Source organism: Papilio polytes, unplaced genomic scaffold (assembly GCF_000836215.1).
Source record: "Papilio polytes unplaced genomic scaffold, Ppol_1.0 DF824080.1, whole genome shotgun sequence".
NCBI lineage: Eukaryota > Metazoa > Arthropoda > Insecta > Lepidoptera > Papilionidae > Papilio > Papilio polytes.
Genome location: NW_013525124.1, coordinates 1124266 through 1143882, shown reverse-complemented (window position 1 = coordinate 1143882; position 19617 = coordinate 1124266). Strand labels below are relative to the sequence as shown.

The following is a 19617-nucleotide window of genomic DNA, read 5'->3' as shown; positions in this document are numbered from 1 at the left end:
CCCGCGCTGTACAGTATAGAATTTTGGTGTAACGAGAAGCGAGGGTTGTGCACTGCACAGCGTGAGTCTGCCATAGGGCCACTAAACATTTGATAAGCGTATTACCGATAGAATCCCTAATTTATACGTTTTTATTATTTTTATGTATTAGTGTTTCTTTTTCATATCAGTAGCAATGATTAGAGCGAAGTCGTAGACTATGGGGCAAGCCGCTAGTGGTGAGAGAGCCTTTTGATCCTTCGCCTTTATGTTATCAATTAATATTAAAATGAAATAAATGATAAGAATAAAACCAATAGATATATAAATCATTTTAATTAATAATTAAATTAACACTTCACAAATATAAATGAGTAATAATGTTATGTACAAAATTTGAACAGTGTTAATGTATGAAAAATCACACTTCTCGGTACATAATTAAATATATTGTTATCCAATCTTAATAATATGTCAACACGATATCTAAAATTATTCACATAAAAATGGAGCTACCAATATCAAGCAATACTAATTTGAATATTTGTAGTAGCAATATATCAAGTAGAAATATATTTATACATAAATAGGTGGGCTTCAAGTCTGTAACACCTTCAATACGTCGTCAAAAACTTTGCTTCATATCATTTTATCTATAATTTATTTCAAAGTCAATTGCAAGTTTTGTGTACTCATGTACCTCAAGGCATCATTAAAGAAAATTATATTTTTTTTACCTTGCTCTTCAATCAAATAATTCTTTATTACTATGGATATATTGTTATGCTAATGTTTATACTAATATATAAACAAAAATAAACCATACTTACCCAACGTCAAAAAACCAGAATGGTTTTGTATTGGTGTCAATATATTTAAGTAAGCAGTTATAAGATGACAATTTTTTTTCATTTCAAACCCTAATAACCTACAAATATAAAGTCAATGTAAGCTTTCTTCTATTACTTGTAACATTAGTACGGCTTTTTGTTAGAATTTAACTAAACTGATTCTGCCATATACTTTTAGTGTCACTGCGACCGCGAAATTAAAAACACTTAACCAGTTTGAGTTCAGAATATGTTCTACATAGAAAGTTTCTGGGATACGTAACATCCATCCATCCATCCATCCATCCATCCATTAATGTCTCCATGTAGGCGCGCCCGCGGGCCTGGTGTAGGGGTGCGCTTGCACCCTCTCCCTCGCACGGAACGACTTGTACCCAACTGATCTTTGTGGATCATTGAATTTCATTCGTGGAACATCTAAAAAAAAGATTATAAGAGTAAACCAAGCAAAAAATATAATACATAATACAAGTGCTGAGCAGATGGTTTATCCAAATTAGATTTTCACAATATGGATACAGTGTTAAAATTAGTCATGTGTAAAGTTAATAAAAATATATTTGTAACATTTATGCTATAAATCAAGTTACTTCAGTAAGTTTATCCATTACAACTTCTGATTTACGCAAAGGAACTAGTTTTATATTTTTCCGCAACATGTTGAGGGCTTTTACAGTTTTGGTCAGGCTACAGCATATTATGTTTTAAGGCAAATTCTATGGTTTAGTGTTCCTTAGGACATCAATCACAAGAGTTCCGTCCAATCTTCGGTCGATAATACTCAATACTTAATATTGACAAACAATTTTTTATTAATATTCTTTCTTTTTTAATGAGAAAGAATTAACTTATCCAAGATGAATTTAAAAACTCTTACCTTGCATATTTCTTTGTAGAGGAGTACCATTTCTTGATAGACTGGAGCCGAAGCCGGCGGTGGGGCGGGAGTTGAGCGCCGGCGGCACGCGGCGGAGTGGCATCGCTTTGCCCACTACAGGCTTGTTAAATGTTGGAACTAAAGAAAAACATGCATTTTTAAAACAACTAGCTGTAACAAATACCATAATGGTAAATGAAGTTTTGAAATTGTCCAAGTACTTTTTGAGTTATTTCAATACATACAAAATTTCAAAAATACAAATCTTCTCTGTTTATAATATAAGTATAGAAGTATAGATTAACAAAAAACTAAAGAGTTTAGCTAATTTAGAGTATCAATATTTATACAATACAGAATTAACAAATATTTTGCAAATGAATCGGAGATTTGAATAGATTAGTTAACTTTTTCCTAATAAAAACTAAGTGGACTTTCAAAGTACATAGAAAGATATGTATTAATTTTTATCTTACCTTTATCATTGAAGTTAAGCATCCTCTGAGAAACCACAGGCCTGTTCATAAAAGCTGACCTTGTTGTTAAATTAACTTCATTTTTAATGGGTTGCTTTTTCAGACTTTCTAATTTCGCCGGCAATACAAATGTAGAGTTTAAATTATTTGGATCTATTGGGTTGTCATATACTGGTATATCATATTCTTGTTTAAATTTCTTCGCAGAACCGAGTGTTCTGGTTGTGTCTAATTCGATTGAGTCATCTATTAATACTGTTTCATTATTCAATTTCGTCGGAGTTCCTTTACGTTTCATAGCGGAGTTTTGCAACGGGTTACGATTCTCTATGTCAGTTAAATCTTCACTATCCGTCAAATCGGTTATAGTTCCATCTTTTTTGATATCAAAGTCTAGATTTATGATAGGTTTTTCTAAATCTAAAGTTGATATGAATTTAAACTGATCATCTCCTTCGTCCTGTGAATCACACCAGGTGATACCTTTAGCCAGTTTAGCTTTTTTCATTATCTCTAGATATTCCGCTGTTAGTGCTGGTGGTGCTTGACCATATCCTTTCAATGTTAAATACAACTTTTTTAGCATACTTGGCATATCACTCATGTACTCTGTGAATGCTTTAATTTCTTCATTCTCTATACAGAGTAGTTTATACCTCAATTCGTCGCTAGCTTTAATCAATCTCATTTCGCTTTGTAATTGCAACTTTTCAACAAAATCCGATAAAGAGGAACATTCAGATAATGCTTGTTTAAACAAAGTGTGCATTCTCTGTCGACACTCGCACCATTTCGTCCAGCAAATTTTAATCTTATCATCGAGGCCAGCTGATTGTTTCATATAATTCTCCGCAGCTCTCTCATGGCGAGGTATTTCTTCTGTACACATCTATAAAAAAAGATATGTTAAATCATTAAGAACCTGAGAATATTTAGTGGACTTATTACATTGATAAGTTTTAGAAGATATCAATAAAATAGTCTGACCAATGGATTTATTAAAATGTATTTTATATTGCATACCAGAACTAAGGGCACCACACAACTACCATACTCAGGTTAACACAGCAACACTTAGCATAAATTTCTTCAGTTTGTATGAATACAACCCTAAGAATTTTGTAGTATAGCAGTATTTTAAAACAAGAAAATATAACGTTGAATGTGGTTAAAGGTCAATTATGAATATGCAGAAGAGAGTAGTTTAAGGTATCAAGATTGACATAGACATGTCTGAGTACTGTGCCGACCACATATACGTAGAAGGATACGTTACCTGTTGCAAAGCGTCATACGAGGATCTGTGCGCGAGGTCAGCGACGTGTGTGAAGGCGTGCGTACGCAGACGGTGGCGCAGCGCCAGCACGCGTTGACGGGACATCAGCGACACCAACTTGTCTTCCACCTGACTTAGCGAGCATTCCTCCCTTAGCAGACGTTGCTTCCACTCCTCCATTACTGAAAATAACCATCAACTCTATATTCCCACTGAGGAGAGTACACCCTAGTAGTAGGCTACTGTTTCAACTCTACGGCTAGCGCGAATGCGTGAGAACAGGACATGGATTACTCCAGCCAACCCAACCTTGCTGAAGAACTACAGCAATCCTTTGATATTGCTGGACTCCGGGAGCAATCTTGGCTAACCGAGATACTTAACCCGAGCACACCCAAATAAGGGTTGACTAGGTAAGAGTCAACCATGCTGGGCTACTGTAAGTTAATGTTCCACTTAATTTTAAATTTTTGTGCTGATATATGGATGTTTTCCCGTTACCGTAATGTCGAGTAAATTATGTACAAATGAAATTCTAAAAACACTGTTATATGGTAAAATTCGAACCCTAAATAGATTGTAAATCAAGCAGAACTCTAAAGTCTCCACATAACATGTTTCAGTACAATCTTTGTTATCATAATTCAAAATACTTATGGCGCAGCAAATTAAAAATATATTCAATAATAAGATTTTGGATAGTTAAAAATAATTTATCTAAATTAATATAAGGAAATACTAACTTCTGTCCTTATTATCAACAACCTTGACAGTAGACAGAGACAACTTGGCCTCCAGTTCTTTGACCTTTTTCTTTAATTCCTCATTGATCTTCACATATTGAGATAATCTCATATCACCATCTACAATATTCTTCTTTATACTGAGTTGTATTTTACTGGCTCTGGCCGCATACTTCAGAGTATTGTATGTGTCTTCATAACTCGTACTTGATGGAGATATGTTTGCTATCATCACAGTTTTGCAATTACCACCGAGACTGTCTTTAAGAAGGCGCGTCAACTTTGAATCTCTATAAAAAAAAAAACAAAACATTAATTAAATTGGGGTATAAAAGAATTAGTGATCTATGTCTTGAATTATGGTAAGGATTATGAAGAAAAAGAATTTGTCTGCATCAAATCTTTAAGCCCAGCCTTAAAAATATATTTAACATGCAATCAACTTAGAACCTTATCACAATAACATACAGCCAAATATTGAAACAACATTTAATATGTAATAGCTTAAATGATACAAGACATGCTTCTACTGTGTATTCCAAAAAAAATTGTAATCAGTGCTTAGTTTATATCTGATAGTCTTTGTAAAGCAGAGTTAGCATTATAAACATCTAAAACATTTACCTATATGGTATGTAACTGCTCCCATCGGCTAATTTATTAATACAATTGCCAAGAGAAAGTAAACTCTTATTTATATTAGCTCCCTCTTTAAATCTATCTCCAATGCAGCCGGTAGCCGATGCTCTTTCACTCCCAGCTAGATCTATCATAGATAGCTTCACAATACGAAGTTGACTGCTTGCTTTGCCTCTCATTTTTACATACACCTATAAAAGGTAAAATAAGATTATTAGGGAACAATAATTACAGTTCAAATAGGCTATGACTATAAAAAGGAATGTTGAATATTACACACAAAATATTTAAAATCATTTATTACATCAATTATGCTGCAATTTATAATCCAATTGAGATGATTCTTTTTGTTTGATGCGGTATATTTCGTAAATTAAAAATTATCTAGTATTTTTTGAGTTTTTTTTTAAGTATATACCAAAACTTGGAAATCATTGTCTTCAGTTAGTATTTGAAATGTTAAAAAAGTGTTATACAAAAATGAACTTATGTGGCAAGTAGATAGCAGTGAATATGTTTTAGTGAGTTATATAAATTACCTGGAATACAGCATGGCTTCTAGAACTTTCAGCATTAGAATCAGTTGGATGCTGTGTTCTGTTTTTGTTTCCATTCTCAAGCAAGTTTAAAAGTTCTCGAGCAGTATTTATATTACATAATGTAAGTCCAGCAATCATCACACCATACTTAGAGTCCTCTCTGAGTTGTAATGGTGTATTAGAGGGCTTCAGCAGATCGTAAACATTTTCATTATATACCTAAACAAAATTATACTAATTAAATAGATTTATGTTTAGGATTACTTGATGGATAAAACTTTAATTTAGAAGGAAACTGAAATTGTTAAAGCATAAATAATTACACATTAACACTGAATTATGTATAGTACATAATATTATATCTCTATAATAAATGATGTGGTTAAAAAAAATATCTTACTTCAATATAGGAAACACCAATATCAAATTCCCGCTCATTTCCAAATGAACCAATTGTGTGAAATAGATGCTCCATAGTCAAATAAGTTATTCCAGGGTTTTCTATATTTCCTATCATTGTAAATGTTTTTCCAGCACCAGTAGCTCCATACACGAAAACCGAGCAATTGTAGCCCTCCATGAGTGAAGTTATAATATCTTTTGTAGAAGTCTCAAAAACATCTTTATTAGTCGCATTCGGCCCACAGACGTCATCAAAAACAAACTTAAGCTCTTTATTTGCTCGTTTCAGGAAGGTTTTATTTTGTTGTTGCATACCATGATAGAAAAAAGGTCGTATTTCTTCTTTAGGGTCAAATACCAGCATCTTATCGTCTACAATATCCACTACGATTTGACTATTATGCTCTAATTCTTTCTCATTCAAAGGACGCACTCTCACAACAACTTTTACATTTGCAGACATATTTTGTGTGGAACCAAACCTTGATGGTGCAGACACAGCAGCAACCTGAGGCCTAGCTACTCCTTTATTCATTTTCTTCACGGTTTATAACTTAAACACAAAATATCCATCAGACAGATTTTGTTTATAATGTCAGCTTACACCATTCGTTAAGTAAATCATTGCAATACTGGTATTTTCACTTTGGTTTAATATTTATCAATTTTTAAGAAAATATCACACCGCACCACTTTTGAAAATTGTTTCTGTTAAAAGTTTTGTATTACAACTGCTAAACACAGTAACCATGACCAGTTAATCAATAACCGTTAAATTTCAAATCAAATAGTTGTCAGTTGTCAGGGTGGCGTTAGGCGTCAAAACAGTAATGGATACGAGGCTTTTTGCCGAATTCTTAAAATGCAGTTTAGAAATACTCAGAATACGTGTTAAGGTTTTTGTGTGAATTCCTAAAGAAAATGTAATAAATAAAACAAATAAATTAAGTATTGTTTTTATTGTTTAAGTACCTTTGCAAGGTAATTATAATAAACAATACATGATTGATACTACATTCGTCATGTATGTAGCTGTAGAAATACATCTTGATTAAATCGTGTTGCATTACACTGCGTCAACTGCAATCGAGGACGGAAATTTGTCCTTTTCAAATATTTGTTAGGCAAGAGAGAAATGTTCAGAAAATGTTCTTATAATTACAATTTCAAGAAATCTTCAAACTACTTAATTGAAAGTACCTACTTAAAAAGTAGGCAAGTGGAAAAGCTTTTAGCATGATTGGATGTGTTAATGAGATTTTATATGTAATTGAATTAATAACTTGCTGTGTTACAGTACATATTGTTAAACGATTGTTTGCAATGAAGTACTCTTTATTTACCATGTGTTATTTTTGTCCGTTGTTTCACATAAAAAAAATCGGATGTGTATTTTTTTTCATGGAAACATTTGTTATTTCAATATCCTTTGGGAGAGTATTAAAAAGTTACAAGCACAAATAACTGAAATAATTTTTACAAAAAATTTGGCAAAACGCTTAAAATTAGATGGGACGCTACAACTTAAACAAATATCTTGGAAGCTCTATGCATTGAGCAAATTTTGAATCCGAATAATTAAGTGACAGAGTAATGTTAAAAAAAGCTCAAAATTTGGCGTAGCCGTGACTAAGAGGACCATTTAAATATGCATATATTTTAATTAGCGTAGAAAATTTAACAAGATATATGTAATTATTGCACGTAATTTTCTATTAAAATGTGGACCAATGGGTTTTTATCGATGGATAAATAACAATATTTTCGTACATTGATCTTGGCAGTTTTCTTAACGTCATAATGCACCCTAAATTTTTTTCTTAGTAGCGTTATTTTTTTCTACGATTCAATTTGCCAATCCGTTAATTTATCCGTATTCATTTACATATTCCAGCTTTGCATTATTTATATCATTACAGTATATACGTTTACAAAACAATTCTTAAGAAAGAAATATAATTAAAAATACGGAACTAATAAGTAAAGACCATAAGCCATCTTCCTTTTATATAACACGATCAGCATACATTCCAATAATATCTCTATAATTTGATATATAATTGTAAAATAGATTACCATATTAAAATACCTACCTATCTACTTTTCGTATCAAATTTTATATGGTTTTCAATATCCAACAATATTCATATAAAACCGAGTATATGGAAAAGCTATATAAACTGAAAACTGCTTATGTATTTTTACACTTATAACACGAAGTTTTTTTTAAACTGTCGACATCTTTCCGAAATTTATTGTATCATAATAGTTTTCAGTTCGTATACATCTTTTCATTCCTAAATAGCAAATCACATATAAATAGAATACATAGTTTATCTATATCAATCAAATTAACGAAGTGACTACACGCTTAAGTATTTGGACATCACTTGCACTAAAATAAAAATACAAAATTATCAATAACACTATAAACCGTTATCCTTTTCATACCCAAAGTAAAAATTCTTAAGAAATCCTACAAAAGTTCTAACGTAATTAATTTGTTTGTTATTTTATAAAATTGTTATTGCGTCAAAGTGCTCCTACATTTTAGTGTCAGATTAATTGTGCAATTTAAATGCAATTAATGAAGGTAAACTTCCGTTTCATAGGCTTATTTGAGATCAAAACAGGTCCCAGTAATTTAAAGAAGAGTCAACACGATTCCGCTTGATGAGATTGAATGAGATCTAAACGATAGAAAGTTGAGTCAGTACCGGCGTTAGGTTAGGCGAATTACATGATCTCACGTATCCCTTTTAACCCTCCCTAAGATGGGAACTCTTTCAGGCATAGAAAAAAGGGGGCGCCGAAGAAACGCGCCCACGTTACTAGTAAGGTTAAAACTGCTAACAATATCAAGTAATTGAGGCACAGACAATAAGTCCATTCACGAAACACCTGAACCTGTGGAAAGATATAATTTTATCTCTATACTATCAAAGAGAATGAGAGGGTCAACAGTACATTTCAATACTGATGTTTCAGTTTAAAAGACACCGTTATAGTTATATTCAATTATTATTTTGGTTCCATCAAGACCAGAATTTAAGCTGGCACAGTACAGCGTCGGCCGTGGCTCTCGCTCTTTTCGCTAACACTTCAAGGTATCGCAGGGAGCTTATGTACATAATTATCATTATTAGTATGCCTCATGTGTGAATAAATATATTTTACTATTAGAACTACATATATAAGTACTGTGTAGTAATCTTAAGTGAAACGTGACGCTGATTTGTAATGGCGAAGAACGAGAACACTAGCCGCCCTGATCTTAAGCTACTACTAAAACTCTAAGCGATCAAAGATCGCAAGCTAAATTGATTTTTTTTTTTCAAAAGTCTTAAAAAAATAAAATCTGCTAGACATCAACGTTGATTTAGCGGGGGCGCAAAACGGCGCGCACAGTTCGGAAACGTTTCTCAAAACCGAGCTTCGAGTAGAGAGAACGGGAGGCGTCATTTTCCGGACGAATGACTACGAAGGGCTTGTAGCCGCGAGCAGCGACCTCTTTAGTGAGACGCCTAGCAAGATATATGCCGTAGCCTTTTCTCCGGAACTCTGGTCTCGTTTGCATGGAGAACATGGCACCGTAGTACGACTGCACCATCCACGCTGCGAGCTGGCCTTCCACGAAGATGCCGTACGCGGGCAGCTCAGCGACCAGCTTCTCGAAGACTTCACAACACTCTATGTCGCTCGCTGGATACAAGTCGTGTACCGCTTTCATGTGCTCTGGCTTTAAGCGAACTAGCTCCACGTCCGGTGGCAAACTGCAAATTAAAAAAAAAACATTTGAGGTATTCACATAATTTTCACAATTTATATAAAATTTGAGATTACTGATAATATTTCTATGAAACAAGTTAGTTTATCCTATCTATACGTGTATTAATTTAATGTCATTATTTATCATATTAGTATAAAATATGCAAAGTACAGATAATAAGAAAACTGACTCATCAGCTCCAGTGTCTTCCGGCGGCTTGTCGCATACATATACATCGCCGGTGATCTTATCGTGGGCTTCATAGCGCTTCTCGAATCTGTTCACGATCGCCTCATGTGTGAAGTTCAAGTAGAGCGGCTTGCTGAGGTCCAACAGTATGTCCTCAGAGGTCAACAGGTCGACCAGCTCCACGCGCTCCGAGGGGCAGAACACCGTTACGCTCTCATATGTGAGACTATTCGGCTGAAACAAAATTATAAAGCGCCTGTTAAAATTGTAAAGCAATTTTAATAGAACGACCTAACTTTTTAAAGTAAATCACGAATCAAAAATCAATCATAACTTTTTTTATTTCTTTTCAAGGTACTTTAGATCGTCTGTAAGTTCATGGTCAGAATGAAGAAAAAACTAAATTCCGCGTACAATGGATAAGTATTCTTCATAGAGTGGAACAATCTGGTAGTTTGCCAAAGTTAAGTGCTAGTTTTTGTACGTGTTGACCTAAAGTGTTCTAAACGAGCGTTTAGTTTGGCCTTGTGATTTGTGATCAAACTGGTCTAGTACTTCTAAATTCTTAATCACAGCAGATGAACTACGCTCAATTTTCATGGTTTGTTAGAATGATTTTCCATATTAGTTCTCCTGTTTAATTTTTTACTTGCATTTAAATTTCCTAGCCATTTATTGCATAATTATATTAATTTTATTCATTGGTATATTGGACATATAGGTCACGTTATTAATGCACGTTACATGACTCACTGCACTAGGGAACTGCACTGTTTCATTTGCAAGTTTTTAAATTATTCTGATAGAACATTGTGCGAACTAGCGGGGACGGCCAACGCGGTAGTTAAATATTCAAAACGCGCTTAAGAAAACTCGTTCTGTTTCCTTTGTATGAACTTGTTCAGGTTTCTTTATAATTGATTCTTTCATATTTTTAAATTCTTTTCTAGAGATCTGTTAAATTTTACTTTCACCAGAATAGATATTATTAAAGAATTCCACACACTAAGAGCCGACTTAAGTAAGCCTTAATAAACTACTAGTTATTTGTAGTAAAAATTTTAATGCAAATATTAAATCCTAATTTGCAGAAAACTGATTTAAAATGTGAAGTAAATGTCAAGACCCTGTGTCAGGCGTGTCTCAAGATACGTGTACTGAAGTACCACTGGAAAACTTCTAAAGACGGGAACAGAGGTTTATATTTTTATTTTATGTAATTCTCGTTTCCCCGAAACCTAAAACTCTTAACAAGTTAATTGGAAAACTTCGGTTCGACATTCGCGGAATCGCTAATGTTGATTGGATTCTTAATCATTTGAAATTTGATAACGAAAATAGATTTTCCTCTTAAAATATTTAGAAAGACTTTAACCAATTTGCAGTATTTCACAACGTACTGTCGAGGAAACTAGCGGTGTTCTACTCTAAAAGCTATAATTGTTTGAACATTTTGAAACGAGGCGCGGAACAAATCCCAATACAACGTCGTTTGTAAATGTATCTAATTGCAATGTACAAGGTAAATTCCGTGACTGTACAATACTGTTATAAAATAATTGTTACCTATGTCAACAGGGGTAGATTGCAATACTTGAAATGTAACATTATTAAGAAGGAAATGACGAATTACAGATCAACTAGAATCCAATGTGCTGATCAATACGATTGTTAAAATTAGAGTGTCTGTATGTAATCTCGAAAAGAAAAAAAACAGACAAAGACAATTTTCTTTCTATTAAAGAACTTGTGCTTGGTCACGATCCCACCTGATGTAAATAAAATCAAATAAACTTTTTAAAGACAAGGCACAGATTAAGTAACGCTCTACATTGAATCGAACAATGTACTAAAGGTAAAAGCACTTAACTTATTATTTACGCTTTGTCTAATCATAGAGTAGTTTCTTACCGTACTGGTACATCCCGGGAAGTGAAGACAAATAGGGTCCTCCGGCCAGTTCTTCGCTACATAAAAATGGAAGTCCCAAACCTTGTTGTTTAGATATGTTTGAATCGTTTGATGAAACTAGAAAAAATAGAAATAAAGTCGTAGTTTGTTTAGATTTCTGAATGATTGCTTACTAGTAAAACAGGTGCTTTTACTAACTTTTATATAAATAAATGGTTTCACATCAAGGAAATATCATGTATTGTTTAACTATACCAAATATTTAATTTTATAAAAAAAAACATTGATTTGATGATTTTTTTTTATTCTAACTTTTGCCTAAGATATCGAGTCGTATGTTCTATGGTTAATTCCGAGAGTAAAATTCTCCTTGAACTATCATGCGACTCCCGGGTAACGAAATTACATATGATAAAAATGTCCGAGACTTTAGGAATTAAGTATTATATAGAAACATGATAACCTTAAGTGATTCAGGCATATATTGCACCAATAAATCGGCCAACGCTGGGAGCTCGTCTTCTTTTACCAATCGGAAGTTTTTCCCCTCGGGCACGATTTCCATCTCTGTAACAAGTATAAGATAAATTATTGTCTACAATTATGTCACGTCTAACCTGTGATTGACCTAAAATTTAGCCGTGTCACTTAGCCCGTTACTTATAGTCAACTGAGTACGCGTTCAGATCTAACTGAGCTCCAGAACTGAACGTTTTACGCTGGCTTAACGCAAAGTACGCACGCATTCTCTGTGTTAAATTTTAATAATGGCTATCCACGTAAAAAGTGAACCACTGCCTGTTACAGCTTCATCTTATAAAATCATGTAATTTTAATAAATATACACAACGTACCACTAAATATTTAATAGAATACGACCTGTTGCCCGCGACTTCGTCCGCGTGGTATTAGAAAACATACGAACTATATAAATAACAAAAACCTACGTATCCCTCGGGAACCGGACATTTCTCTGGGATGAAGCTTATCTCATGTGACTATGCTCTAAACCTGTGCCAAATTTCATGGAGATCCGTTCAGCCGTTTAGGCTACAAACGCTAACAAACATCCATCCATCCATCTAAACTTTCGCATTTATAATATTAGCAAGATTTAGTGTGAAGGTTTTAAAGTTGTTCATATAGAATAAAACCCTAAAGACATATTTACAGTTACACCCTGGAAGAACTAATTAATAACCACAACGTATACCGTGTACACTTCATAGAATCTGCATTGATTTAATTGCAGGCCAGTAAAACTGACATTAAGTATTCTCTGTACTGCCTGTTAGTTTATTTCCTTAAACACGCTGTATCCATAGTCGTAAGCACCCGCATATGCACAGTAATAGGCGATGGTCTTTATGGATTGTAGGAACCTTTGTAGGTATTTTGAATAAATATGATTATATTCAATTGTCACACTCAAGCTGGCCCTCCAGCGTCGTTTGTCCGTTGGGCTACGGTCCTTCCTTTTCCTTACCGCGCGTTATACTTTCCGTATTGTATAAAATGATCGAGTTATCGACTAATGAACACTAATTGCCTAACAGCCTTGCTAGCGAGTATATCGTTAAATAAAGATTTTTGCATACAACATACGAAACAATTGTCGTAGAATTTGCATCAGAAAGGTCAAGGTTAGTTTATAAATGTGGCGCACGCCATCTGCCGGAATAATTATTCATGTGTATATGAATAAAAAACTGCTGGGTCTTTTAATTTGAAAAGATGTAATGATGTAGAAAATCTCTCTTGAATCGAGGGTTTCAAGCGTTTATGTTTTTAATATCTATGCTTTTTAAAAACAAGTGATGGGATAATACTACTATTAGTTTCAATGTCTGTAATTAAAAAAAAATGCTTTCTTATTAGTAAGTTAATTTTGTAAATAAATAATTAAATATTGTGTAAGTTGTTTAAATCGATTCTAAAACAGGACATTAAAAAAATATTTGTAACGTCCTTAAACTTTTTTAAATAACTCTAAAATCCATTGTATTTAAATTGCTAACAGACTGTTAAAGTTATTTACAATGAATATGTTATTGTACAGATGAATAAATATAAACCATACACGTAACAGTTGGCAAAGTAATGCGCATATAAAATGTCCGAATGCATCATACTGCGGTAAGAAGTCTTAAAATGTTAGAGACGTCGTTCATAATATTTTCATGTACATTTAGATTATTACATATAGGTTTTTCGTAATAATATGTGTATATTTTCATGCTTGATTTTATTTTATATTTTATTATTCTCAACATGTTGTAATAGTTTTCAAAATAAATTATTTAGGAATCAAATTTTCCTTCTCAAAAATTGGATCACAGAGTGTTGTATCCGTACATTATTTCTATAGCAATTTTGCTTATAACATCCACGTAATTCATACAAAGGTAAACATGACCCTTCACTATACATACTTCAGTATATCAACGGAACCTAAGCAAAGAGTTTATTGTTCGGTCATATAGCCCCCAAAAATCTTAAAACGTTATTCCAGTAATATTAAATTCAGAAAGCCTTTGTGTTACATAATCTAAAAGAACGGTTATTTTAAGTTATGTTTTCATATAAAAGTTTCATTAACAACACAAAATAAATTAATTTTATAATTTCTTATATGCGGCTTAATGCTAAGTATGTTGATACTGACATATCGTGAAGTGGCATGCAATGTACTGTATTGTTTTACTGGCTTGTGCTCTCACATTTATGATTAAGCTGAGTCGCTGTCATTACATGTTTACTAATACTTGCATTATTCTCTGGTCAAAATAATTGTTTTATTAGTATGAAAATCGTTAGAGGTTAACACCCAAGTTATGTTCCCAAAAGATGTTCGCGTGCGGCGATAGCGTGAGAAAAAGGGCGACGCCATTTTGAATCTGATTTTCGTGACTTAATATATCAAACAATTTGATTTAATGGCCAGAGTTTAATGGTGTTCGGTATATCAATGAGTTGAGTTTATAAACTGTATTTTTTATGTACTTATAAGAAAAATACTACACCACTTTTAACTGAAAATTACCTTTATATGAAATACATAAAAGATGTATCAATATTCGCAAGTATTCTTACGTAAATGTTTACGACTTTTAATTATAATCCAACCAGATAAAAATCATTATGATATTTACTTTATTGAATACAAGTAACTAGAACTGGTGATAAAAATGGTAGCATCTAATATTATTGTTAGATTATCAATAAAAAATACTTTTAAGAAGACAATGATTGATGTAATAAATATCAAACAACGCGAATTACTTATATTGAAACACTTAAATCATCTAACGCATCGTTCGTACAATATAACAATATTAAATACGTCGCGGTAACTCCAAACTAGTTACATTCCCTGAGTGGTTAATGACCTACGTAGAAAATTACGCTCCGTGTAATGAATGTACTATAAAATAGCTGTCAATAGAACGCGCGGGGCAACTTGGTAGCATAGTCTCAGTAATATTGGCATTTTAGAGTCGGCAACTCGGTAATTCACCCCCGCTGCGAATCATCAACTTACCAGACACGTGACAGACACTGCTTACCTACATTATCGTGTTTTGTAGGTTAATACTTCAGTAATTTTTTCAACTAGAGAACAGTCTCATATTCTATAATATAAGTAGTTAGTGTTACACAATTCCGGTGGAATAATTACGATTTAAAAACAATAACCTATAATAATATTATAGAGAGGAGATATTTGTATTTTTCTATGTATTGAAATAACTCAAAAACTACGGCGCGATTTCAAAAATTCTTTCACCATTAAAAAAACTACGTCACCAGTGAGTAGCATAGATTATATTTTTACGAACCGTTATACGGACTTATTTTGTACGAAGTCGTCGGCAACAGCTAGTTATTTAAAAAAAAAACAGGTATTGCTAAAGTAAATGAACTGTGTATTTTCGTTATTTTACTTACGTTGCTGCAAGCCCGTAGCAGCGCATAACGCGTCGTAGCCGTAGCCGGATATTCGTAGCATTCTACAAGACATTCGTAGCGATACGGAAACTCTAATGACTTTGAATTAAATTACTTTTAGTTTCAATAAAGTAGATATATTTAAGTGGACAGAAAAATAAGATCAAAGTTATGATTTTGATTAAAATGTCTTGATTAGTTAAAACACATCTTCTAATGGCAAAGGAAAATTACAGTTTCTTTCAAATGGTATCTAATATTTTTATGCATGTATTTCAGCTGGTAACTCATCGTTCACATTTATTTGCAAGTATCGTAACCTTGAAGTGTCAAGTGACAACAAATAAGGCCTCCAGCCGGCTGTAAATATGGGTTAATCCAAGTGCAACACACTTACGATATTTAAGTTCCTATGCATTTCAAAGTAATAGTAAAATAAATAAATTAACTTCTAAACTTAAAAAAAGTGTTTTGTAAATAATACGTTATTTCCAAAAAAAAAAAATAATAGAGACAAATAGAGACAATTTTGATCATTTGACAAAACTAATAATTAGAAAACCAAGTATAAACAACAATAATAGCATAAAATACTTCGATTCTATAGCTATATTCAATTTAAAGGAAGGGAAAAACTTCGACAACTGGTAATTAAAAAAAAACAATTGAACTTTAAACAGTAGCAGAGTTTTAAGGTTTCTACTCCATATACCCATTAACGCAATATGGCACAACCCACCTTTCAAACATTAATTCTACATTCAACGTAATCCAATATGCTCAATTTACAATTGTTTTAATGAGATGTTCCTGACATCAATTGACCCGTTTTTATTAAGTCTAATATACTTTACTGTAACTAGCTGTAACCCGTGACTTTAACAGCAAGAGTATAAAAAAGTAACCTGTCTTATTAGGGCCCGAAATCTATCATTGTTTAAAACAAGCAATTTAGTTTAATCGTTTTTGGTAACAAATATCCATCCATCTAAACATTCGCATTTACAATTTTCGCTAACCTTTACACTGTTTGATAGATAGTCAGGTTAACGACAAAATATCTTATAAATTTAGGATAGCTATTTACTACATAAGTTAATTCTTAAATTAATACAAGAACTAACTTTTACGGTTTAATAAAAGATTAATATAGGTTATGTATTGCGGCAAAAGAGTGTGCCAAGATCTGTTTACCGTCCTCTATCCGACGCCAGAGGTCGCCAGGATACTTGCCAAATAACGTTAGGAATAAAGGACATAACGATTTTTATAAAGGAGTTAAAAACTAAAAGAATTGCATCATCATTATTTTAAACTAGCTTCCGCCCGTGACTCCAACCGCGTTGTAATTATAAAAATAAAAGATTTCATCCAGATTCGTTCAGCGTTTTAGGCTACAAACTCTAGCAAATATCTATCCATCTATTCAAACTTTCACATTTATAATATTAGTAAGATATAGAGTCTACTATATCGGGCAGCAACTTATAGCAACCTTAATAGTTGATGATGAATTTTGTGTAATAAATTCCATCTTTATGCTGATTAGTGAAGTTAAGTGACGCATAATAAATTATCTCTGTCGCATATCTTATTTAACTTAATTTTAATGACTTTTACTTATAACTATAATAGTTCTATGTAGTTATCATGCTACATATTAATGCGAAAGTTAATTAGTAATAGTTACAAACAAAGTTCCATCCATCACTGGGATTTTTTACTACGTATCTCTAAAACGGCTTAACTGATTTCGACAAAATTGGGTACGGATGTAGAATACAAATTGAAAGAACATATACTCACAAAGTTTTCTTAATTCCACGCGGATTAAGTCACGGCTAAAAGCTAAGCTATTAAACAAATTGAAGATTTGAATAGTCTGGTAAATCATAGACTAATAATTATTAGTTTCGTATTAATTTATCTCTAATGTCTGGTTTCCCAGTTACTTTTAACTATTCGTTAGAGTTTTCGGGTTCGACAACATCATGGAATGTGTTTCCGAACTAAGTATCTTGGGCTTTACTCCATTGAAATTATCGTCAACTTTACACTGACAAATTAATAGGTAATGATGAAATAAATGGAAACTTCAGAAACCCACTATTATTCAAATGTGTTATAAAAAGTTAGTTTTAGACAGGTAGTTATGAATTGTTTACATATCCGATTTAATTTTTTCAGAACTTCGAAATCATCGAAATATAATACGGATTAGAATCAAAAATCGAATATCCGATTGTTATTGAAGTAGTTTTCAAATATCAATCCCCGTTGAATAGAAATCATTGAAGCTTGTGCCTTATAAAGCTCACAAAAGCTCTACGCTATTATTCGAATCTTTTCAATTCGTTTTGAAAGTTATACGTTAGTTGTGGTTCAAGTGGAATAATAATTTATTGTTACTATCACGTCCGTAACAAGGGAATTTTAAGCTCCGAAATAGAGCTCACGTCATGGTTTTGTTAAAGCGTTGGCGCGTCTCACGGTCACCTAAACTGTTACTGCATTGATCAATTTTTGCGCATAGAATCCTCGCCTTGTTTTGGCAATCGTAAATTTGAGTGTGTCTACGTGCTTTGTAGCGTGCTGATAAAATAGCAAACATACAAACAGTACATACATATCTTTTGTTTTTTTTTTTAATAAATACATGTTTAATACTGATGCGTAAATTAATGTTAATCTTTTGTTGATATTATCTGACTTTCGGTGTTGTAAAATATTTTGGCAATAGCCAAAATAACGTTTCCATCGTTATTCATTTTAAAAAAGCCATCTTCAAGTTGTCTATCCGAATCAGGGTAGATTGCATGCGTAATATGCGTAATATGCAAATGTGACAGTATGTGTCAAATTTGACAGCTCGTTATGCTATGGATAAAGTCGTGAACATGTGAATAAAAAATTTTGATAAAAAATTTAACAAATTGATGACATACATTCATCGCGGTGTATTAGCTAACATTAATTGATCCCGAACATGAGGATTTTAAAATTAAAACGTTCATATTAACTACACATCATACTTTCGATATATATTCAAATATTTATTTAAAAACGTGTTTCAGTTTTATTATTGCTCTGAATTAAAATACCCAAAATGTATTTGTTTTAAAAAGTAAATAATGTAAAACAACGAATAGCAGACTCGTTTCCAAACATTAATCAATACTCGGCAGCTTAATGGTTACAGATGAAAAATTGCATTCATTAATAATAAAATATCTCTGTTAAATTTAGGCGTAACGAATTGAAAAATTCAATGCGGAGAGAGACGAAAGTTGTCGAAGTTAAGCGTACACCGGCGCAATACGCAACCCCAGCAACAGCAACACATGTCATTAGGGGAGCGAAAAATTAGGGCGGATCCAATTGGTCTTACCTTTGATCCGGGGAGCCTGGTGGTGGAATCGCGTTGAACGCGTCGGCTGGGTGAAGCGCTAGGCTCCTGGCCTCAGAGGCCGGGTTGCTTGGCTAAGCAGGGCTCTGCCGCGGCTGCCCTCGACTCAGTCTACCGTCGGAGTGGCTGTCAGCTTGCGGGGGTGCGCGCGCCTGCGTCACCGCGCATGCGCCCCTAACTGCCGCAAGCGATTAAACGCACACAAGCTTAAACACCCTGTATGTGTACACACATACAGCTATGATTTTTACGAATCCAACTAATGCCACAATGTAGTTTTGTAATGCTAATGCTTTAGTTGCGTCTACGGTATTATTCGTGTTATTTATCTCAGGATTAAGGCGTCTAGCTCACTGAGGAATTTGTTTTTTGTAAGGATAGATTAATCGGTTATTACTATACGCCTCATTTTTATGAATGCATGTTCGTATACATGTTGGAAAAATAGTTTTATAAAAGAAAATATATGTGTTTCTTAAATTTCTTAAAATAAAGTAATTATGGGTAAATATAAAAATTACGAGGAAATTTCGGAAGCTAGTGTTAGTAAAATTTATGACAGAAATGTTAATTTCTGATTCATAACGAGGTCGGCAGTGACCGCTGAAGGTA

General features: G+C 33.1%; 2 protein-coding genes across 2 annotated transcripts; both read right to left on the bottom strand.

The window, feature by feature from the left end:
* Positions 1-300: 300 nt before the first annotated feature.
* On the bottom strand, positions 301-6562 carry LOC106100033 (kinesin-like protein KIF18A). Its single transcript, XM_013278769.1, has 8 exons — positions 5781-6562; positions 5381-5599; positions 4827-5032; positions 4203-4492; positions 3460-3641; positions 2184-3072; positions 1708-1845; positions 301-1247 (listed from the first exon to the last, which is right to left on the bottom strand). Exons 1-8 carry the CDS (start codon positions 6315-6317, stop codon positions 1123-1125), a joined length of 2586 nt encoding a protein of 861 aa, XP_013134223.1. The 5' UTR covers positions 6318-6562; the 3' UTR covers positions 301-1122.
* Positions 6563-6798: 236 nt separating this feature from the next.
* LOC106100035 lies at positions 6799-19111 on the bottom strand. The gene is made up of 5 exons (XM_013278770.1): positions 18988-19111; positions 12115-12218; positions 11652-11768; positions 9742-9974; positions 6799-9555 (listed from the first exon to the last, which is right to left on the bottom strand). Exons 2-5 carry the CDS (start codon positions 12214-12216, stop codon positions 9162-9164), a joined length of 846 nt encoding a protein of 281 aa, XP_013134224.1. The 5' UTR covers positions 12217-12218; positions 18988-19111; the 3' UTR covers positions 6799-9161.
* Between the last annotated feature and the right edge of the window lie 506 nt (positions 19112-19617).

What these genes read in the sequence shown, in the direction of transcription:
- LOC106100033 (XM_013278769.1), bottom strand. Translation starts at nt 6,317, where the DNA reads ATGAATAAAGGAGTAGCTAGGCCTCAGGTTGCTGCTGTGTCTGCACCA. An exon ending in GAAGCCATGCTGTATTCCAG is followed by an intron (nt 5,033 to 5,380) that starts GTAATTTATATA and finishes TACCTTTTATAG; the next exon opens with GTGTATGTAAAAATGAGAGG. An exon ending in TCTACAAAGAAATATGCAAG is followed by an intron (nt 1,248 to 1,707) that starts GTAAGAGTTTTT and finishes TCTTTTTTTTAG; the next exon opens with ATGTTCCACGAATGAAATTC.
- LOC106100035 (XM_013278770.1), bottom strand. Translation starts at nt 12,216, where the DNA reads ATGGAAATCGTGCCCGAGGGGAAAAACTTCCGATTGGTAAAAGAAGAC. An exon ending in ATATGCCTGAATCACTTAAG is followed by an intron (nt 11,769 to 12,114) that starts GTTATCATGTTT and finishes TATTTTTTCTAG; the next exon opens with TTTCATCAAACGATTCAAAC. An exon ending in TCCCGGGATGTACCAGTACG is followed by an intron (nt 9,975 to 11,651) that starts GTAAGAAACTAC and finishes ATTTTGTTTCAG; the next exon opens with CCGAATAGTCTCACATATGA.